The 23,011-nt window shown below is 57.4% G+C and overlaps 1 protein-coding gene across 2 annotated transcripts in view; it reads left to right on the forward strand.

Moving 5' to 3' along the window:
• RADIL (Rap associating with DIL domain) overlaps positions 1 to 23,011 on the forward strand; it is a 54,950-nt gene that overhangs the window by 21,596 nt on the left and 10,343 nt on the right. For both annotated transcript variants that reach the window (XM_066344427.1, XM_066344428.1), the window contains exons 3-7: positions 12,110 to 12,333; positions 13,356 to 13,961; positions 14,752 to 14,789; positions 19,585 to 19,745; positions 22,795 to 22,907. In XM_066344427.1, the coding sequence (XP_066200524.1) occupies positions 12,110 to 12,333; positions 13,356 to 13,961; positions 14,752 to 14,789; positions 19,585 to 19,745; positions 22,795 to 22,907 (1,142 nt within the window). The remainder of the gene's footprint in view (positions 1 to 12,109; positions 12,334 to 13,355; positions 13,962 to 14,751; positions 14,790 to 19,584; positions 19,746 to 22,794; positions 22,908 to 23,011) is intronic.

The raw sequence follows: 23,011 nt of genomic DNA on the forward strand, positions 1-23,011 counted from the left end.
CAAGGGAATGTGAAACACAGAATCCCGAACAGCAGCTCCCTTTGGGGGTGGGGTGGGGAGGGCCAGGTGCAGCTGGAGCACACAGCGAGACTGCACGTGTCCCACTTTCCCAGGGCGTGGTGGGTGAGACGGTGTTCTTTTATCCGTGGTCTGAGTCACAAATGCTTTCCTGTGTGAAATATTTCATAATGAAAACTAAAACCCAGCACCGAGGGGATATCTTAAAAACCTCTTGATCGGTTCCGAGTCGCACCTGGCCCGCTGACAGCCGCTGAGCGGCCGCAGGCTCACACGGAGGGAGTAGGGCGGGACTGACAGAGGTCTTTCCTGGTCCCCCGGGCCGGATTCTCCCTCTCTCAGCACCATCTTTGTAGTTCACGCCTTCCACCCTCAGGGTCACCTCCAGGCGCCGGATGGTCGTGGGGCCACTGCCGACACTGTCATTTAAGGCAGGAAGGAGGAAGGAAGGGGCATGGACAAAGGTGTCCTGCAAACTGTCCTCCTTCCATGGGCTTTCCCAGAACTCCCAAGAGGGACATCCCTCATCTTTCCCTGACTGGACCTTAGTCGCGTGGCTGTGTCTACCCGCTGGGTACATGCCTTCATCGTTCCTCACCGTCATGCTGTTGGGAAGGAGGACAGGACGGGTCCCAGAGGCGGTGATCGCAATGTCCTACCAGCACTCAGGTTTAGATGTTCAAGCACGTCTAACTAATGCAGACTTGAACACGGGACTCAGGCCTGGACAGCGACGGAAACGCAGCCGAGGGTGCGGCGAGTGTGGTACTGGGAGGAGGGCCACAGCTGCAAGTGCACACACTCGAGAAGGAAGAGCTGCCTGCCTGCATTACTAGGTAAAAGAGGAACACAGTAAATCTAGTGAGTGAAGAAAGGAAATAACATAGAGCAGAAAGTAAAGAAATAGAAAGTAAGCATGCAGTGATGCAGTGGAGAGGATCCGTGAAGTGAAGAGTAGGTTCTTTTTTTTTTGTATTTTTCTGAAGTTGGAAACGGGGAGGCAGTCAGACAGACTCCCGCATGCGCCCGACCGGGATCCACCCCCGGCATGCCCACCAGGGGGCGACGCTCTGCCCATCTGGGGCGTCGCTCTTGCAACCAGAGTCATTATAGCGCCTTAGGCAGAGGCTATGGAGCTATCCTCAGCACCCGGGCAAACTTTGCTCCAATGGAGCCTTGGCTGCAGGAGGGGAAGAGAGAGACAGAGAGGAAGGAGAGGGGGAGGGGTGGAGAAGCAGATGGGCGCTTCTCCTGTGTGCCCTGGCCAGGAATTGAACCCGGGACTCCTGCACGCCAGGCCGACGCTCTACCACTGAGCCAACCGGCCAGGGCCAAGAGTAGGTTCTTTGAGGAGACTGATAAAATAGTCAGAACTGGAAAGGTTGATGAGGAAAAATGAAGACAGTACCTAAACAAGCTTAGGAACGTAATAGGGGACATAGCTGCACACCTGGTGCAGGTTCTCTTTAAGGATCTTACAGATAGCTTGATGCTAGTAAATGTGAAAACTTAGATGAGATGGACAATATCCTAGAAAAAGAACTTACCAAAAGTCACTCAAGAGAGGAAAACAAGAATAGACTTATAACCTTGAAAGAAATTGCATGAGTCATTTGAAAATGTACCCACCAAAACCAAAGTCAAACCACAAAAACGTAACACCAGAAGGTCATGCAGGCCAATTCTTTCTAATATTCAAGGACAGGGTTATTCCAGTATTATACATCACACTGTTCCAGAGAACAGAAAGAGAAGAAACAGTATAGGAGTCAAATACGGGATGGGCAAAAGTAGGTTTACAGTTGTTCACGTGGAAACAGGCATAATACAATAATTAATAAATAATAGTACAAGGATAAACCCTGTGCTTTACAACTGTAAATCTACTTTTGCCCTCCGCTGTATAATCTTCATACCAAAACCAGAGCAGGGAAGTATCATAAAGAAGAGTTATCGGTCAAATTCACTTACAAATGTGACTATGAAAACCAAAACCCAAGCCAGAAATGTGTAGAAAACACATCAGGACCAGGTTGATGGCTCTCTGGAATGTGCGGATGATTTAACACCTGAAATGCTGGCTGGCACGGTGGTTCTGGCCATTTGGCAAGAGGCTCCACCTCTTCTCCTTGGCTGATCAAGTGTCCTCACGACATGGTGGTGACTTACCTCAGCACGCGTGTTCTGAGCGAGCACAGTGCCAGCGGCAGTGTCTTCCGGGACCTAACGATGGGAGTCACACACTGCCGTGCCCAGTGTCCCTCTGGTTGAACAGCTCTCCTCATTGTAGGAGACTGCACAGGGCTTCAGCACCAGGCGGAGGGACCACTAGGGGACATCTTAGAGACTGACTTCCTCACTGACCAACACGGAAAATGGGTTCATTTCATACATTACAACGGAATTCCATACAGCACCGAAATGGAAGGAACTGGAGAAGCCCACAGCAAATGGGTCCCTGACATCACTGACATGATGCTGGTTGGAAAAGCAAGTTGGATGAGGATACACACCAGGTGGGACCACTTCATCAAAGTTTTAAAGAATGAAACAATATATTTTTCAGAGATTCTTCATATGTTAGTCATAATGTATGATTAAACAGAAAGCATATATAGGGATTATGCCCCCGAACAGCACTGCTGTTACTTCTGGGTAGGAGAGAGGACGCACACCCATGTCTACAGTTTTCTTATTTCCTCAGCCTGGTTCATATGTTGTCTGATTCAAACACTTGTGTGTGCCTGGAGTGTCTCGTAACTCTACAGCGGGGTGAGGAGGAGACGAGATCAGAGCATGCGGGGAGACAGCTGTTGGCGGGATTCTGGCTGACCAGGGAGGGGGGTATCCCTCATGGGGCAGGTTCCAGGCAGGGCTGGGGACACCAGAGCGTGTTGGGGTGCCATTGGGAAGAACCCACTGTGCGGGGAAGCTGGGGAGAGGCCTGCCATCCAGTGGGAATAGTGTTGTCACCCTCTCTCCTGATTATATAGCAACATTTGTTCATCTTAGAGAGTGTGAACCAACCACACATAAAACTAGAGAGAGAAAAGATCACTGAAATCCCAGTATCCACCTGAATACCACAAACTGTTTCCCCTTTTACAGAAAAGGGTATGAGACAGATGTATATGGACGGTTGGACAAATACTGATAAAGCAAACCACCGAGTCATGCCCACTGGCCCAGAAACGGCAGAGCCGCAGCACAGAGCCCTGTTCAGCGGCCCCTGCCTCCCAGAGACACTGGCGTCCTGACTGGTGATGGCGCCTGCTTTCTCCCTGTGAGGGTGTGTGCGCTCCTCACACAGGTCACCTCTCAGCTCCGTGCGGCGAGCCTCCAGTGTGGGTGCCCAGGGCTTTGATTTCTGTCAACACCCCTATTTTCCTTTGAACCTGGCCAATGTTTTCAGGACAAAAGCGCCCAAAACACTCCTACCTCTCAGGCCACGTCCTGATCAGGAGGCGCTGGGGAGGAGTCCAGTTCCAGGCTCGCTCTTCCTGTTGGCAGAGCTCGGTTCCCGGTGTCACAGGACGTGGGTTCCCGTCCCTCTGCTGGCTGTTGTCTCCGGTGCTCCCGCTCCCCTGACCCCCACACCCTCGTGCGCCTGCTCTGCTTTTGAAGGCTCTGTGTTTAAGCTAGCACACCTGGGCAATGGCCAACCCAGAGTGGGCTGATTAGTAAAATTAATCACATCTGCAAAAACCTCTTTGGCTGAAGAGCAGATCACACTGTGATGGCTCATACATTCAAAGGTCCCACGCACACTCCTAGGAGGGGATCACCCAAGGACGGGGCCGGGGGTCATCTCAGTTCTGGCCTCTTACCCCCAGTGACTCACATGCCTCCCGCTCCCAAGGTTCCCTGTTAAGAGTCCTCTCCCATCAAGGGTCAGTTGAAGTTCAAGTCCCAAAGCTTACTCTACTTGGTTTTCTGAATTTCAGGTGTTACCTGGTGACTTCCTGCAGGGAAGACGAGGCTGCAGCTCTTCTCACCACTGTCCTTTAATTTTTTTTTTTTTTTGTATTTTTCTGAAGCTGGAAACGGGGAGAGACAGACAGACTCCCACATGCGCCCTACCGGGATCCACCCGGAACGCCCACCAGGGGGCGACGCTCTGCCCACCAGGGGGCGATGCTCTGCCCACCAGGGGGCGATGCTCTGCCCCTCCAGGGCGTCGCTCTGCTGCGCCCAGAGCCACTCTAGCGCCTGGGGCAGAGGCCAAGGAGCCATCCCCAGCGCCCGGGCCATCCTTGCTCCAATGGAGCCTTGGCTGCGGGAGGGGAAGAGAGAGACAGAGAGGAAGGAGGGGGTGGGGGTAGAGAAGCAAATGGGCGCTTCTCCTCTGTGCCCTGGCCGGGAATCGAACCTGGGTCCCCCGCACGCCAGGCCGACGCTCTACCGCTGAGCCAACCGGCCAGGGCCACCACTGTCCTTTAAACGCCCAGACCCCATTGTCCTGTCCTCGTCGTGATTTTGGTTAGATCAGTACTCGGGGTTCACATTTTTATGACCAGGGATAGTTTCGCATGCCTGAACATTGGTATGCACAAAGATTACTTTTTCTTCTTGTCTAACTTTTAGTTTCTTTGAAATTAGGTGTTGCCACCGTTGTTGATTTGTTTGCTCTTGGTACTTTTCACTAATTCATTATTCCCCAAGTCTCTGCCAATTATCTTCCCTGTTTTCACGATGCTCAGACAGATGTGTGGTGAATTGTATCAGTTTCAGTGTTCTGGAGCATTCTACCTGCTTCAGTCCAGCTGCTGCTCTCAGAGGCCCCTGTCCTCTGCTCCTTCCGTCCTCATCCTAGACCGCCTCCGGGCCCCCCCCCCCCCCCCCCCCGTCCTAGACCGCCTCCGCCCCCCCCCCCGTCCTAGACTGCCCCCCCCGTCCTAGACCGCCCCCGCCCCCCCCCCCCGTCCTAGACCGCCCCCGCCCCCCCCCCGTCCTAGACCGCCCCCGCCCCCCCCCCCGTCCTAGACCGCCCCCGCCCCCCCCCGTCCTAGACCGCCCCCCCCCCCCCCGTCCTAGACCGCCCCCGCCCCCGTCCTAGATAGACCGCCTCCGCCCCCGTCCTAGACCGCCTCCGCCCCCGTCCTAGACCGCCTCCGCCCCCGTCCTAGACCGCCCCCGCCCCCCCCCCCGTCCCCCGTCCTAGACCGCCCCCGCCCCCCGTCCTAGACCGCCCCCGCCCCCCCCCGTCCTAGACCGCCCCCGCCCCCCCCCCCGTCCTAGACCGCCCCCGCCCCCCCCTCCTAGACCGCCCCCGCCCCCCGTCCTAGACCGCCCCCGCCCCCCCCCCCCCCCCCCGGCCTAGACCGCCTCCGCCCCCCCCCTCCTAGACCGCCTCCGCCCCCCCCCCTCCTAGACCGCCCCCGTTCCCGTCCTAGACCACCTCCGCCCCCGTCCTAGATAGACCACCTCCGTCCCCGTCCTAGACCGCCTCCGCCCCGTCCTAGATAGACCGCCTCCGCCCCGTCCTAGATAGACCGCCTCCGCCCCGTCCTAGATAGACCGCCTCCGCCCCGTCCTAGATAGACCACCTCCGCCCCCCGTGCTAGACCGCCTCCGCCCCGTCCTAGATAGACCGCCTCCGCCCCGTCCTAGATAGACCGCCTCCGCCCCCCGTGCTAGACCGCCTCCGCCCCCGTCCTAGACCGCCTCCGCCCCGTCCTAGATAGACTGCCTCCGCCCCCCCCCCCCCCCCCCCCCGTGCTAGACCGCCTCCGCCCCGTCCTAGATAGACCACCTCCGCCCTCGTGCTAGAGACCACGCCTCGTTTTGGTGGAGTGTCTCCTCCAGTGGTTTCCTGAGAAAGTGTACATGGGAGTTAAAATTGTTTAAAACTGTGCATGTCTAAAAAAGATCTGTATTCTACTTTAATGCTTGGTTAATAGTTTAGCTGGGTATAGAGTTTTAGAATGAAAATAATTTTCTTTCCTAGAATTCTGAGGACTGGGCCCATTCCTTCTCACTCCCCGTGCCCCTGTGAGAAGTGGCCGTGCACTCTGCCCGCCCTACCTCAGGGACACATTCAGGTCCTCCCTCTGGTGCCCCCCAGCCTCGTTCTGAAAACTCCTACTGTGTGTCTTGGTGTGCTCTCAGTGCAGTGCTAGGCTTTTACTTCTTTATTGTAAAAAACTATGCTTGTATCCAGTATCATATTTATGTCATCTCATTAAAACACGTCCGGTTGCATGTTTGCACCCTCTGTGCATTTTTATTTTATTTTATTTTTTTGTATTTTTCTGAAGCTGGAAACGGGGAGGCAGTCAGACAGACTCCCGCATGCACCCGACCAGGATCCACCCGGCATGCCCACCAGGGGGTGATGCTCTGCCCCTCCAGGGCGTCGCTCTGTTGTGACCAAAGCCACTCTAGCGCCTGGGGCAGAGGCCAAGGAGCCATCCCAGCGCCCGGGCCATCTTTTGCTCCAATGGAGCCTTGGCTACGGGATGGGAAGAGAGAGACAGAGAGGAAGGAGAGGGGGAGGGGTGGAGAAGCAGATGGGCGCTTCTCCTGTGTGCCCTGGCCGGGAATTGAACCCGGGACTTCCGCACTCCAGGCCGACGCTCTACCACTGAACCAACTGGCCAGGGCCCTCTGTGCATTTTTAACCGCTAAGGTGTGTCAGACTTTTAATGGGCATTTTAACCTGAAACCCGTGTCCCTAGTTCTGAAGAACTGTTGTCGTACCCCTGATGGTTTCTTCCGGCTCTTCTGTTCCTCGGACTCCGGACCTCCTGGACCGACATGTGTTTTTCTGAGTTTCTCTCTCTTAGTTTCTCCTCTTTGTCTTTTTGCTCTACTTTCAGGGTTATTTCCTCAACTCTCTCTTCCAACCTGAAATGAACACGGGGAGTTCGTCTCAGGACAGTGGGGGCCGGTCTCTGGGGGCGCGGAGCCAGGACACTCAGGGAAGGTGGAAAACCGGGGAGCTCTGGGCCCAAAGGGCTGGCTGTGGAAGGTCCAAGGAGCGCAAGGCCGGGGCGCCAGGGATGGGCGGTGCTGTGCTGAGGCTGCGGTGTTTGCAGGAGGCGGTGCTAGGGCTCTGAGCTGTCACTCTGTCCCATGAGCCTCTGTCAGAAAGGGTTCAGCATCATCTCAGGGATCAGACAGGCCTTTGGTTTCAGCTAAAGAAAACTGCTGGCTGGGCCGGCTGCAGCTCCCGCCCCGCTCGGGCGGTTTCAGCTAAAGAAAACTGCTGGCTGGGCCGGCTGCAGCTCCGCCCCGCTCGGGCGGCTCCGTTCCCGTCTGCGACTAACAAATGGCTTAAGCATTTTATCTCCTCAGTTTACAGTGTCTTAATTAGGTTATTAGTTCCTTCTAGAGAGGGGATGTTATTCCCCGATTAAGACACTAGAACTAGTGTGAAAAGTTCCAAGTTTTACCATGGAAACAAGGCTCCTCAGTACTGTAACATGTAGCTTTCCCCAGGTTACATAGTTAGAGCCAAAGAGTAAGCATCACCTGTAGGGTCACCTCTCAGAGAGACTCACGCTCAGCATTCTGATGCCTTCAATCACAGTTTTTTCTTAGTATTGCATTTATTTCCTTACATCACTTAAACCCACCTGTGTTCATACTCCCTATCCTGTTTTTTGTTTTTTTTTTTACTTAATGTGTGTGTATTTCCTCATACTGTGAACAGCATTTGTAATGCCAATTAATGTGTGTACTTAAACACATCCCTATTGGCTTTTTAGACTATTTTCTATTTTTCTCTATTTATAAATTATGTTCATTATTCAAACATTTTTTTTTTTTTTTTTTTTTACAGAGGCAGAGAGAGACAGGGACAGACAGACAGGAACGAAGAGAGATAAGAAGCATCAATCATCAGTTTCTCGTTGCGAGTTGTGACTTCTTAGTTGTTCATTGATTGCTTTCTCACATGTGCCTTGACTGTGGGCCTTCAGCAGACCGAGTAACCCCCTGCTGGAGCCAGCGACCTTGGGTCCAAACTGGTGAGCTCTTTGCTCAAGCCAGATGAGCCCGCGCTCAAGCTGGCGACCTCGGGGTCTCGAACCTGGGTCCTTCCGCATCCCAGTCCAACGCTCTATCCACTGCGCCACCACCTGGTCAGGCTATTCAAACATTTTTGTACAGAAATGTTTGATTCCTTCTGCGGGACAGCATCTTCAAAGTGGAACTCCCCTGTGGAAGGGTGGAGACAGTTTTAGATGTGGATGTATTTATATCTGTGAATAGTGATGTAGTTGGCAGTATCCTGATAGCTGTTTTTAAAACTTTGGGGGAGACCGCGGCCAGCTTCTGTCCCACCCGCAGTTTCTGAGACTGTCCGCCTCTCCCTATCCCGGGGGTCACATGACTGTCATTAAAAATCTCTGCTGATTTGACGGGCAGAAACGTAGCTCAGTTTTCACTTGCGTTTCCTGTAGTGCTGGTGAGGTTGGGCAGTTTTATATTTCTCATTCTGTGCCTGTCTCTCCGCTTCTTTATTCTGAAATAGTTCAAGCACCAAAAATAGAAACAGACTAATCTAATCAACTGTTTGTGTGCCGTGACCCAGCTTAAGAAGCATGATGTTATTATTATAGATGGAGTAACAGTGGGGGGAGCTTGTTCCCTTTCGGTTTCACGACTCTCCCCCAGGGTACGTGCAGCTGGCCTTGCGTTCTCTAGAGGAGACAGACGTTCTTAGGGCGATGACAGCGTCCATCAGAGTCCAGGCAGGAAAGCAGGGACGATGCACTGCCCCATCAGTCATGAACCATAATCACATCTCGGAGGCGTCTTCCCTCCCGGAAGTTGGTGTAAGCAGCAGAAACCTTTCCGAGTTGTAGAGATGGTTTCAAAACCTTCAGTCCAGGGAGAGTAGAGCAGACAGGCCTGGAGCTAAACCTCACAGATTGAATTTATTGTCCTGAACTCGTTGACGTCCAGGAAAGGAGCTGTTTTTCTTTCCAGTGCTGTTCCGAGGCCAGCACAGAGCCCATGGCGGAGCTCTGGTGACAGCCACCAGCTGCTCTCAGAATGAACTCTGCCACTCCTGCCATACACAGAGACCTTTCCTCCGGCCAGCAGAGGGGATGTCTGCACCAGCTTCTTACGGACAAGGGAGAGTTGTATGTTAAGAGCTGCGTGGCCCAGGGTGCCCCCGCCACCTCTTCCAGGAGGGTCTGGCCCAGTGGAAGAGGAACTGGATTCCTGCCCTGGGGCCTTGGCTCGGAGGGTCAAGTTCTGGGTAGTAAGGAAGCAGAGCCCGGGGAGGGTGCTCAGAGCTCCGCCCTGTGAGCCCGCCCCTGTGAGCGGCACCCAGGCCCGTGCCCACCCATCAGCCACACCTCTGCAGGTGGGGCCTGACCCTCAGTCCCGGGTCAGAAACAGCTCAGGAGCAGTCAGTCCTGTGATTGACTCGAATTCCTTAAAGTACAAAGAATAATGTCACTGACACCTGAGTTCCTACCTGCCAGAGATGACATTTTTTATTATGTTTATTTAGCGTTTTTAAAAATAAAATGAGGCCCTGGTCAGTTTGTTCAGTGGATAGTGTGACAGCCAGGTGTATGGATGTCCCAGGTTTGATTTCCAGTCAGGGCACACAGGAGGAGTGACCATCTGCTTCTGTCCCTCTTCCTCTCCTCCTTCTTTCCCTCTTCCTGTATCCCTTTTCCTCTCCCACAGCCAGTGGCTCGACTGGTTTGAGCGTCAGCCCAGGTACTGAGGATAGTCTGGTTGGTCTGAGTATGTCAGCCTCAAGTGCTAAAAGTAGCACGATTGCTTCAAGCATTGGCCAGATGGGGATTGCTGGGTGGATCCCTCTTGGAGTGCATGTGGGATTCTATCTTCCCTCCTCTCACTTAAAAAATAAAAAACAATAAGTAAGTAAATAGAACGAGTGTATAGACACCAGGGTGGCAATAGCCGAGTGAAAGGGGAGGGTGGGAGTGGTGGAGGTGGGCTGAAAGGGGCGCAGGGGGCAGGAAGAGGTTTGGCTTGGGGCTGAGCTTGCACGAGGTGGTGTGCAGATGGTGCTGTATTGAGTTGTACACTTGAAACCTGCATGGGTTTTTTAACCTTTGTTGGGACGACATTGGTTTTGTGAACCAATGTCATCCCAATAAATAATAAAAAAAAGAACCAATGAATGCATAAATAAGTGGGACAACAATAACTAAATAAAAAGTGAAACACTGTATAAATAAAGTTGCATATGAAGTAGATGGCATTATGACTCCTCAGCTCTGGCCCTCAGTCCTCCTGCCGCTGCCCCAGGACCCATGAAGGAGACCTGGGAGCCGGTCCAGGGTGGGATCTGAAAGTCCTGGTGGTTCTGAGCATGGGCGGGGTGAGAACCACGGCTTTAGACATGGGGGTCAGAGGACCTGGCCCTGGGCCCTGGGAGGGGGCACCTGTCTTGGGGTGTGGGACCCCAGCTGGGGGGGTGGGGTCTATTTGCTACTGCCCCAGGGGACACTGGCGTCAGCTGGTCTGGGGTCATCCTCATCTGGCCTCTGGGAGTCCCTGGGGATCTCAGGAGAAAGGGAACCTTCTAGGGCTGTATGGCTGCCCGGGAGCCCCAGGACATCTGGAAGGTGGTTCTGAGGCACATCTCCTGCGGCCTGTCCCAGGTGGAGGAAAGGCTTGGGTGCTGGAACATCATTTTGGTGTGGGTCCATGTTTGTGCAGTAATGCCAGAAGCTCCAGCGTCTGCCACCTTAAGAGAGTGGCAGTGGGACAGAGCCTGCCCCCCTGCCTGCCCCCCTGCTCCCCCTGCCTGCCCCCCTGCTCCCCCTGCCTGCCCCCCTGCCTGCCCCCCTGCTCCCCCTGCCTGCCCCCCTGCTCCCCCTCCCCCTACTCCCCCTGCCTGCCCCCCTGCTCCCCCTCCCCCTGCTCCCCCTCCCCCTGCTCCCCCTCCCCCTGCTCCCCCTGCCTGCCCCCCTGCTCCCCCTGCCCGATCCCTGCTCCCCCTGCCCCCGCCCCTGTCCCCACCCCCTCCCCTTGCCCCTCTGTCCCCACCCGCTCCCCTGTCCCCACCCGCTCCCCCTGCCCTCCTGCTCCCCCCCTCCCGCGTGGCTGGCCGGCTGGCCCTGCGGCAGGCAGGGAGCAGCAGCTGCGCACCAGCACCGGCACCGGCACTGGCACTGGCAGGCTTGCACTGCGGCTCCACTCAGCCTCCGGCCTCCGCAGCCGGCCCCCAGAGGGGCAGGCTTCCTTCTGGAAGGGTAGGTCCAGCCTCGGCTTGCTGGGCTCCAGCTCCGGGTAAGGCAGCCCCCTCGGCCGCAGCTCGCTGCCCCACGCGCGCCCTGGCTTTGGTTTCGTCTGGAGTGGCTTTAGGGCGGATGCTGCAGATGGGGACGGAGGAGGGCTCTGGGGGAAAGCGCGGGGTCGGCAGGGTTGGGCGCTGAGGGGTGGGCGCTCGTGGGTTCAGCTGGCTTCTCAGCTTTCCGGCAGCATTAATGCAAAAGGGTGCTTCCTGGACAGGTGAGACCCTTTTACCGGGTGTGCTTGTGTGCAACTGTATGTGCATGTATGTGCGGGCATGGGTTTGTGAGTGTACATGCATGTGTGCGTGCCTGTGTGCATGTGTGCGTGCGCTCTGACCGGGCACCGTGGGAGAAGCTGAGCGGCCCTAGGAGACCAGCCGGCTCAGAGGGCTGGCGGACGTGGCAGCTGCCTGCTTCCCCCTTGTAAGACGGTGGGGGTGCAGCACACACGCACGCACACACATACACACACGCACGCACACACTACACACAGGTAGGCTGGCAGGATGGGACAGGTGGACGGGCAGGGTTCTGGGGTGGCATGGCACCTGCACGGTGACCACAGTTGGTGCTGTAGTGGGTTTGCCACCCCCAGGAGAGGGCTGTGGGGCAGGGTGGGCATGCCATGGGGCTCCTGCAGGAGCCTCAGGCTGGGACAGCTGGGCTGCCTGACTCTGGAGAGGGTGCTGGAGGTGCCCGGCCTGGCAGGACGAGGCCGTGGGAGGGGTGCTGTGGTCTCCCCAGACAGGCTGGCAGCACCATGGCCGGCGTTAGAAGTGGTTTGTGAGATCAGAGTCACAGGGACTGGAGGTGGGCCTCCACTGGGTCTGCTGTTTACCCTGTGGGCCCTGTTTCAGGGATAAACGCCCAAGCCCGGAGGCTGCAGCGGAGCCGCGCCAAGGGAACCCCAGCCCTGGCCTCGGGGGGCGCCCGGAGCCCCCCTGCACCCCGACTCCGCCGCTCAGCCAGTGAGACCAGCCTGAGCCCCGGGGCTGCCCAGGAGCCGGGCCGGGACGCCATGCGCTACTCCCTCTACGAGTCGCCCCACCTGCTCCTCCTGCAGGGCTACAGCCAGCAGCACGTGAGCACCGCCCTGAGCTCCCCGCCCCCGGGAACCTGAGCAAGAGGCGGTGGGACACCCTCAGAGTAAAGCCTCTTGCCAGTAGCTCCTGTGGCTCTGGCCACTGTGGGCTGTAGAATGGGGTGGGTGGGGACCACCACCTTGGGCCTGTCCTAGTCTCTGGGGAGGGCTCTTCCCATCCTCGGCTTCCAGAGCCTTCTCTGTCCAGGCTCCAGGAGGCCGCCCAGGGGAGAAGGGCCTGTGGGGGACTGCACAGCTCCCCACTACTGACCCCAGTGCAGTGCCAGGTGCTCTTCACAGGGGACTACTCACCACTGTCCACACTGTGTCTCAGGCCACTTCCTGCCCTGGCTTTCGGGGTGGGCGTGTGGCCAGGGAAGAGGCCTGCAGTCTTTCCCAGAATGCGGCGATGCATGGAAGGGCTCACGTGGCCTCCATGTGCTGCAGGGCTGCCCCTCTGAGGGGCACCGGGAAGGCCACCTGTCCCTCAGCCCAGAGCCAGCATTTCTTACCACTTTTGTCAGCCATTCTGGCCGGAAGGGTCAGACCCTTAGCCACTGCGCCCTGTGGCCGCTCCGCAGACGCTGTGGTCCCTCTGGCCATCTTGTTCCCTCCTGTCCTCACCAAGCCCCCTCCCGTGTGGGCTGCAGTGCGCACTCGGTGACATGGGCTTCTGGTGCCCGGTCCCAGGAGGCACCTGCCCTGGTCAGGTGGAGCAGCCGGAGGCTGCTTTGCACGCTTGTGTGGACCACCTAGGGGAGCTCGGCCTGTCTAAATCAGTGTGTCCAGGTTGGCCCTTGGCTGGCCTCAGCCTCATGCTGGGGTCCGGTCCTCCCTGGGTTTCCGGGCAGACCCCCAAGGCTGCCCTGGAAAAGCCCCTTCCTGGGACAGAGTGGGTGCCCGTGTAGGCAGGCAGTTAGGAAGAGGGTGTTCCAGGACACGGAGGGCTGGGGACAGCAGTCCTGAGTCACATGTTTAGGTACCATGGACAGGGACATGGCCACTTGTCCCGCCCCTTCCAGGACAGCCTGGTGTATGTGCTCAACCGGGAGCGGCACACGGTGGGCCAGAGGACCCCCTCCAGCAAGCCCAGCATCAGCCTCTCGGCCCCCGACATCCTGCCCCTGCACTGCACCCTGCGCCGGCACCAGCCCGCGGGCCGAGAGGCGGGTGCCCTGCTGGTCCTGGAGCCCATCCCCGGGGCGCCCGTCGCCGTCAACTTCTCGGAGGTGGGGGGCCGGACGGTGGTGCTGCGCCACGGGGACCTGCTGTCCCTGGGCCTCTACTACCTGCTGCTGTTCAAGGACCCGGCCCAGGCCCAGCCCCTGCCCGCCCCGGCCCTGGCCCGCCTCCGGGCCCTGCCGCACAGCTGCAGGATGTGTGGCGCCCAGCTCCGGGCCCCGGGCGCCACCCGGCCGCGGCAGCTGCACCTGGAGTTCGAGCCCGACACGGAGGAGGCGCTGTTGCAACGCATCATGACGCTGGTCGAGCCCGGCGGCGACGACCACAAGCTGACCCCCGCCTTCCTCCTCTGCCTCTGCATCCAGCACTCGGCCACTGGCCTGCAGCCGGGCGCCTTCGGGCAGCTCCTGCTCAAGATAGCCAAGATGATCCGCGAGACAGTCTGGGTCAGTGCCAATCTGGGCCCGGGGGGCGCCTCGGGGCTGTGGCTGCAGGGGGGGTCCTTCCCTGCCATGGCCGGCCTCCTCTGCCCTCCACACCTCCACCCCGTGGCACTGCACCCTCCCGGGGCTGGGGGCTTCCTGAGCTCTGGCCCTGTCTCCTCCCTGCAGCCCAGCCCCACACCATGCCTGGGAATAAGGTGCCTGGAGCAATGAGCGGCCACTTGGCATGGGCACCCATGCTTCTGGCCCCCCACCCACACCCCTACAGAGCCCTGTCAACTTGGTGGTGGGGGCACAGGACCGACTTGCCAACTTCTCTGTACGTGGAAAACCTTCCCTCCACAACCAGATCCCTAGACCCCGGCCCCTCCCACGTCACAGCTCTCCCAGGTGGGGGCTGGCCTGGGGCCGTCAGCGTGTGCAAATACACTTGCAAGTCCGCGGGCACATATTCACCGACTCATTTCCACCGTGGCTGACGTTTACAATAAGTCTTGGTAGAACCAACCTTCTGGCATTTGTGAAATGTTCGGCCGATCTTGACCGTGTCTGAAGTGGCCAGCTGTTACGTAAGCTGACGGCTGTGCAGTACTCTATGGCAGGAAATACGCAGGCACGCTCAGGAGCGGAATGGGAGGATGTGGAAGCCAGTGGACACAGCTGACGGACTTGGCCCGCGGTGTGGCAGTCTGGAGCGCGGTGCCATGTTTTCATGGGGATGGTGTCACACTGATCGTACCCTGTGGCTTCCTGTTTTTCTCATGTTTGCTTTTTTTGTCCTTTATAATTGTAGGAGAAAACCAAAGAACTAGCGGAGAAGCAGGCGCATCTGTAAGTATTCCCATCCGTGTACGCAGCCCTTTGCAGCTAGTTCCCGGGAAGACCGCTCCCTCCCAGCACCCAGGCAGCTGCAGAGGCCTCTGGGTCAGCAGTCGGCCCACCATACTGTCCTTCCGTCTCTGAGAGGAAGTGCTATGTTTGGGAGACTTCTGAGCACTGTCCAGGGAGTGACAGGCTGCACCCTCTCCGAAACCTTCTCCCCTGGCGCGCCCTCGCTCTTACCAGGGAGGACGGACCTCTCAGGGACGGGGAGGCCAACTGTGAGCGGGCAGTGCCGCTCCAGTCCCCGTCCGTTTTCACAGAAAGCACTACTTCTACACTCACACGTTGCTCGGAGTGGGAAGTGGTCGTTAACAAAAAGACCCAGCAGTCCCCACCTAGAGGGGACACTGAGAAACGCCTCCACACGGAGGGGCAGGGGACCTGCCTGAGGCCTTATTTGTGAGCACAAAAGTTGTAAGCATCCCATGTGCCCAGGGGCAGACGTGCAGAGGACACCTGGGAACAGTGGAAGTGGGGAACTCCAGCTCTGGGCCTCAGCTGCACAGGGGGACCAAAAAGCGACACCGAGAAACAAGCTTCCAGAAAAGTGTCCCTCCTGTGATTACACACAGACGTGCAGCCGCTGCGTGCTGAGCTGTCCACGGAGGTGCATGCAGCAGTGTGAACTCCCCAAAGAGGACCAGGCAGCAGGTGGCGGCCACTGCCACCGTGACGGACGGGCTTGTGGGGCCTTGGTCCCGCCCCAGTCTGTGTGCACTGGCTTCGTTCTGGTGTCTGCCGCACTGAAGACGGTCCCTGTGGAGAGCACCTGGCTGGACACAGGCTCGCTCCCGTACCCTCCTCGGTCCCGGGAGGGGACAGGAGAAAGTGTCATCACCTTTGCTCTCAAAGATCGGGTCCCAAGGCATAGACACCGAAGCCTTGGGGTCACCCCGTGTCCCCACCTAGGCTACAGTTGGTGAAGTTGTCACTCAGTCCCCGAGGTTCTGCTGCAGTGTGACAGCAGTGGGCACTCAGTCCCCACCAGGCCGGCGAGGGTGGCAGTGGCCTCAGGGTGATGGACAGCATGTGGTGTGGAGGCAGCCTGCGTGCTGGAGGCCGTGTGGTTTAGGGTTTCTGTGGGGGGGCGTGCTGAGGGAGTGGGCCACGGGGCCTGGGCTGGGGGTTGTGCAGGTGAGGGGCCAGGCTGTAGGGACCCCCCCCCCTCATCCCCGAGTGCACGCTCCCGCAGGCGCCGGGGGACAGCAGGGACCCGGCCTTCCCTTCAGCATCTCACACTCCGTTTACAACTCCTATCATCAGGGTCCTGTGTCCATTCCCAGAGAATCACTTTCAAAATACAGAAAAGTACAGAATGTATCGGTTCCCCTTAAGACCACACCTGAATTTAACGTTATAAATATTTTGCCCCACTTTCTTCTGATCTTTGCATCGTGTGCTCCTTGTTAAATGGTGAGTGGCTGTTGGACTTAATATGTGCTTTTCCTGCATCTGTGATTGTCACAAGGTTTTTCTTGGAATCCGTGAATGTGGGCGCTACGTCAGTGGGACGCCTGAACCACTCGAGTTCGGGGATTAAAGCCCTCATGACTTCTGACCTTTTTAGCATGGCAAGATACGGTTGGTTGACATTTGAATTAGGATTTTCCTATCTGAACTCCTAGGTAAAATTGGTCTATGAATTTATTATTTTTATATAGTCCTTGTCTGAATTTAATGGGAAGGCTCACAGAAAATGAACTGAGCATTTCTTGGAATCAGTTTGCAGAGGTCAGGACCCTGGGCCTGAGGGTCCCATAAGTGGCTGTCACAGAGTCACACATCACACATGTCACAGCACTGCCCGCTGGGGTGGCGCTTGTGTTTGCTGATGCCGTTTCTTTAATGATTACTGGTTTATTTAGTTTTCTGTTTCTTCCTGTGTTGATTTTGGTGATTTTTACTTTCCTAGGGAATTATCTATTGCATATGTTTTTCAAAGTTATTGGAATAAATAACTGTTATATTCTCTTATGACTTTTTTCATCTGTAATATATTTGTGGTACTATCCCTTTATTTAATTCCTACAGTGTTTACAGCAGGGGTAGTCAACCTTTTTATACCTACTGCCCACTTTTGTATCTCTGTTAGTAGTAAAATTTTCTAACCACCCACCGGTTTCACAGTAATGGTGATTTATAAAGTAGGGAAGTAACTTTACTTTATAAAATGTATAAAGCAGAGTTATAGCAAGTTAAAGCATAGAATAATAATTACTTACCAAGTACTTTATGTCGGATTTTCGCTAAGTTTGGCAGAATAAATCTTTATAAGACAACTTACTATAGTTAAGTCTATCTTTTTATTTATACTTTGGTTGCTCTGATACCGCCCACCATGGAAGCTGGAACACCCACTAGTGGGCGGCAGGGACCAGGTTGACCACCACTAGGGGGCGGTAGGGACCGGGTTGACCACCACTGGCTTACAGCTTTCCTCTCCTCTTCCTCTTTTGATCTTTCCAGATATTTGTCTGTTATTTTCTGTTTAAAAAAGAACCAAATTTATTGTTTACTTTTTCTTTTTTATGTCATTGTTCTCTTTATTTTAATTCTTGTTTAATTCCTATTGTGATTTCTTTTCTGATTCATTAATCATTTTCAATGTTTTCTGAGTTTTAAAATTTTCATTTAATCTTTATAAGCAAAACTGCATCTAATTTTGTTTTTAGTTTTAATTTCTATACACTTCCCAAATCAACTTATTTTTTATACCAGCGCACATTAATTTGACTTGGTTTATCTTTATCTCACCGTAGTGCGAACACTTACCTTCCACGTTCAGGACATGACGCAGTGTTAGCTCGAGGCAAAAGGTTGTGCAGCAGAGCTCTGGAACTGACTTACTCGCAAGACAGAGACTTGACACTCCATTGATTAGCAATTCCCCACTTCTCCCCCTCCCCCAGCCCCGCCCGGCCCGGCCCAGGAGCCACCATCCGCTCCCTGACTCCAGGACTTGGCTGTTTAGATGTCCACTGGAAGTGGAATCACGCAGCACCTGCCCTCCCTGATGGGCTTATTTCACTCGCCATCATGTCTTCAGGGCGTGTCCCTGTTGTTGAATATTGTGGGATTTCCTGCTTTGTTTATGGAGGAATAATATTCCATTGTATCACGTGCCAGGTTTTCTTCATCCGTTCACCTGTTGATTCCACATGCTGGCTACTGTGAAGAGCAGTGCACTGAACGTCAGGGGCTAACATCTCTTCGAGGTCCTGGGTTCAGTTCTCTTGGATAAATACCCAGAAGTGGGACTGCTGGGTTTTAAGTGGTGCTATTTTCAATTTCTGAGGAACACACAGTTCTCCACACTGTCTGCACCAATTTACATTCCCACCAACAGTGCACAGGGTCCCCTTCTCTCCACGACCTCTCCACCACTGGTTATTTCTGGGGCTTTTTGATGACAGCCATTCTGACAGGTGTGAGGTGATGTCTCCTTGTGGTTTTGGTGTGCATTTCCCTGACGATTAGGGACACTGAGCATCTTTTCATGTCCCTGTTGGCCATCTGCGTGTCTTCTTGGGAGACATGTCTATTCAGATCCTCTGCTCATTTTAATTGGATTAGTTTCTTTGATTCTGAGTCGCAGGAGTTCATTGTATTTTGGAAGTTAACCCCTCCTCTGAGGTGTGACTTGCAGATGCTCTTCTGCGCCCGGCCGCCTCGCCCTCTGTGAGGGGTCTTCCTTTGCTGAGCACAGGCTCTCAGGGTAAAGCAGACCCGCAGACCATTTTTGCTTTTGTTGCCTTTACCTTTGGTGTCATACCCATGAAGTCACTGTCCCCAGTCGTGCTCACCTGAAGGGGTGGGAGGCCCTCTGTGCCTGGCCTGCCCCACGGCGTGTGGCCGGGGCTGCCAGGTGGCGTGTGCTCGATGCCGACCTTGCCGGTCGACCCGAAACCCCAGCGCTCCAGCTGGCGTTGCCTGGTGGTCTAGTTTTCAGCGGAGGCCTGTCTGTGCCTTTGAGTTCTGGGGAAACTGAGAAGGGAAATACTGTTGAGAACAAAATGGAATTAGACTCTGAAGGGCCAAGTTAATCCTTTTTTAATGACATAACTCTCTCTGCCTGTGAGTGTATGCGTGTCATTAAAGCAGTGTGGGCAGGGGACGTAGGGGCGTGGGCCTCTGCGGGCAGAGCCGGCGGCCACAGCGAGAACAGAGTCGCGGCCTGAGGCCAGTCCCTCCCTGTCCAGGAGAGGGGAGAGACGCCCCCCGTGGACAGAAGCGAATATACATCAGAACACGAAACTGCCGCACAAGGAGCGTGTGGGGAGGGAGCCCGGGCTCCCCCTTGGCCCACGCGGCTGCTCAGCAGGGACAGACCTGGAGGATGACCAGGCCCAGCCCTCCCTGGACACGTCCTCAAGGGCCTCATTCTCTAGGACCCCGGGTCACTGAGACGAGTCCCTGCCTGCCCCGGGCATTGCAGGCAGGACTAAAGACCCCACCCTACCGTGTGCACACACACACACCTGCACACACTGTAACTAACAGTCACAGACAGGCAGATGGCTTACTGACCCGAGGCCTCGACCAGTGGCCGTGGCTGCTGGCGGCTCTTCCTGCTGAGGTCTAGCTCCGGCCCTGGCTGGTGGTGGTGGCAGGTTGTGCGTCGTCTTCTCACTCCCCAGCTCACCTCGGAAGGTTGACAAGCTGTGGTTCTTGTTCGTGTTCCGCTGAAACGCGTCCTCTGTGGCGCGGTGGGCCCAGCGTAACTGGCCTGCCTCTGTCTCGGCAGGCAGGAGCCCCTCTCCTCGGCCAGCTTCTCCCTGGCCAGCCTGCTGCCGGACCTGCAGCACATCCTGTTCTGGATGGCCAACGCCATTGAGCTGCTGTACTTCATCCAGCAGAAGTGCCCCCTCTACATGCAGAGCCTGGAGCAGGAGCCGGACGTCACAGGTGCGGCCTGTGCTGGCGGCGGGCGGGCAGGGTGCTTGGCGTGGGGCCACCTGCCGTCTTGGAACAGGGACGGTGTGTCGGGGCTTCCCCTGACTGACCTCACCTGGCCTGTTGTCCATGGTGCGCTAGCACTGTCCCTGTCATTTTGTGGGCTGTCCCACTGTGCGTGGCCCGGGCGGCCTGGGGGACACAGGTCCCTCACTAGGCACCAGTGGAGGGAGCACAGTGCGCCGGCCCTAGGCCGTCCTCCCTTACGAGACGAGACGCTCCACCGTTTCAGAGAGGAGGCAAGTTGCTAAGGAGAGCTGTAGAGCTGTAGGGTGCGTGTCAGTGAGTAAAGCGTGGGGCAGTGTGCATCTTAGGACTTGTGTGCAGTGCTGACAACCCTCAGTGAGAGACCGACAGGGCAGCTGGGAGGGCTTCCTGAGGAAGGTGGCGTTTGGCTGCGCCTGAGGCCCCTGTGGGATTTCAGCTGGCCTGTGTCTGACAAGGACTCTGGGGGGCCGGGAGGGGTATGTGGGTCCTGGGACAAAGCCAGCAGCAGCAGCAGGACCTCCCTGTGGCGGGACAGGATGTGACGGCCGGGCTCCCAGGGGCTGGGCCACAGCCTCACGTGGGCCCACCTGGTTTTGCCCACACAGCCTCTTGCTCGGCCGTGGCATAAACAAAGCCACTCGCACCCGCCCCTCCTGTTTGGGGGACCCTGGCCCGCACCACAAGCTGCGGGGGGCCCTGAGTAGATGCGGCTCTGCCTCTGGGGGCCCAGGCTGCAGCCACGAGGTGCCCTTGAGGCTGGGAGGGAAGCCAGTGGGGCAGGATGGGGTCCAGCTGGGCTCCCTGTAGGCTGGGTCAGTTGGAGGCTGCACAGCACCTGCGTGTGCTCAGCTATGTCTCCCGGGAGGAAAGAACCTGAAAAAATAGCTTACTGGCCTGCTGCCTGTGTCCCTTGTGCCCCACGGGTGGCCACTAGGAGAGGCGTTAGGCCTCCCAGGACGGCCACAGTCCTCTGTGTCCACAAGGCCTGCGTCTGAAACCAGCCTGTGTACTGGCTGCCATGCCTGTGCCGTGCACACCCGCCCTGCTGAGGTCTGCAGAGCCAGGGAGCTCCCTCCCCTCGCAGCCGGGCCTGCCCTGCGCCCAGCCCCACCTTCCCTGTAAGGCTCAAACCCTGCTCGAGTCCTCGGGGGCCTCCAGCTACCGGGACCGGTGCTGCTGCAGGGGGACCTGAGTGGGGGGGCTTTGCTGGACTCGGCCATGGCCAGCACGCACCTGGCCTCTGGCCTGTCCCCAAGTGCATGCTGTCCGTGTGATGTCGGGAGGTGGGCATGCTCTCAGGGAGCCCCACTGATTCTGGCTCTGGCCGAGTCGGGTGGGAGACCCCCCATGACTTTCAGGCACAGTGTCCATGGGAGGGTTGCCTCTCCGAGAGGCTGCAGCTCTGGGGGCCGCTCTGAGCCGGCCTTGCACAGGCTGGGCGAGCGAGCTGCACAGGGACCCGTGTCCAGCTGGTTGTCCCGGAAAGCTGCTTGGGATGACGGGCCACTGCTCGCCCAGCCGCTGCCTCCAGTCTTCGGAGGAAGTTATTTTTGGGCGGGAAGGCCGGATAGCATGTCGGCCAGTGGACGCTGGGAGAGAGTCCGCTCTGTGCTGCCCCAGGGACCACGCTGGCCAGCAGGAGAGCCGAGCAGGACCCCAGTGGCCCAGAGACGACGTCCCGTGCGGTGCAGACGCTGGAGAGCTCAGAGGAAAAACAGCGTCAACCCGAGGGCAGAGGAAGGTTAGGGCCGGCACTCGGCCTCCTGACCTTCAGCAGGAAATCTCTGTGGGAAGAATTCTGAAAATGGAGATGTCACGTCCTGAAAGCTGGAAAAATAGCCTTTCGTTCCCCAAACAGTCTCTTTGTCTGAAGCTCTTACCCAGGAGAGGTGTTCACACAGCAGCTGAGAACTTAGCCCGTGGAAGGGGGTGTTTGTTTTGCTCGTTTAAAACCTTCCTGTAAGTCTCTGAGGCTCTGCTTCAGCACCCACAGAGCCAGGGGTCCTCAGGGGCTCTGGCGGGTGACAGGCTGCCAACCCTCAGAAAGATCGGCAGAGCTCACGTGGCGTCAGCGTGGCCGGAAGTCCCACAGGCCCCAGCGCAGGGGGGGTTTCCAGGTGGTTTTAAATGATGGCCAAAGGGCCTGGGTGGCCCATGCTGGGAGCCTGCTGTGTGGTGCACAGTGGACCCGCTGCCCCTCTCTTTGCCCCTTCTGCATCTCCTCCTCCCCCCAGAGCCCCCGGCCCCCAGGAGGGCGTCTGCTCTTAAACACGCTGCCGGGTGCAGGCGGCCTGCAGGGCGGTGCCCCAGCCCACACCCAGCGGCTGCAGGGAGAGGGTTTGAGCTGGGTTTCTTGGCCAAGTCCCCACTAGCTCAAGTGGCTGTGAGATCCGTCTGGTCCGCCTGTGCTCCGGCAGCAGCGGGGCCGGCCTCGGTGCTCTGTGGCCTGGTGCCTCCTGGAAGAAGGGAGTGTGGCAGCCGGCAGCCTGTTGACAGCCTCTTGTTCCCGCAGATCTGGGGCCCCTCCCGCTGCCTGGTGACACTGCAGGCAGCATCCAGACGCCATCAGGGTCCCACTGAGACCCCGAAGGCCAGGCTCTGGGGAAGCCCCCGGGGGTCAGGCAGGCCCGGCTTCCTGGTCCAGCCCGTTCCTGAGGAGTGAGCCCTCCGGGCTGAAGGGCAGGAGAGCCCGAGCTCTCCGAGGGGAAGCATCAGGAACAGTAGGACAGGCAGCATGACCGCGTCGGCCCAGACGCTGGCAGAGGCAGGGCCTCAGGCCTGCACACCTCTGCTCTCCGCTGTTGGGCAGCAGGTGGCCGGGCCTGTGCCACCGAGTGCCCGGGGCACGGCAGCCGGTGCAGCCCCCCCGCCCTGAGCAGAGCGGAGCTCCCTGACGGGCCCACGCTGCCTGTCCGTCAGAGGCCACGGCAGACGAGCGGGCAGACGTGTCCTCAACCTGCTCCCAGAGGCCCAGCTGTCCCCTCGGTAACCCCGTGCCACCGTGTCCCCTCAGGCTCGAGGGAGTCCCTGTACTCCTGCGCACTGTCGGCCAGCGAGGAGGCCATGGCGGAGCTGGAGGAGGTCATCCTGTACGCCTTCCAGCAGTGCGTGTACTACGTCTCCAAGGTGCGCCCGGGCCCCTGCCCCCGGTCCTCTGGGGGGCCCAGAAGGAGCCACACACTTCCTGCTGTCCCCCGAGGATCCTGGGCTTCTGTCCTTGCTCAGCATGT

Source organism: Saccopteryx leptura, chromosome 6, assembly GCF_036850995.1.
Source record: "Saccopteryx leptura isolate mSacLep1 chromosome 6, mSacLep1_pri_phased_curated, whole genome shotgun sequence".
NCBI classification, from domain to species: Eukaryota; Metazoa; Chordata; class Mammalia; order Chiroptera; family Emballonuridae; genus Saccopteryx; species Saccopteryx leptura.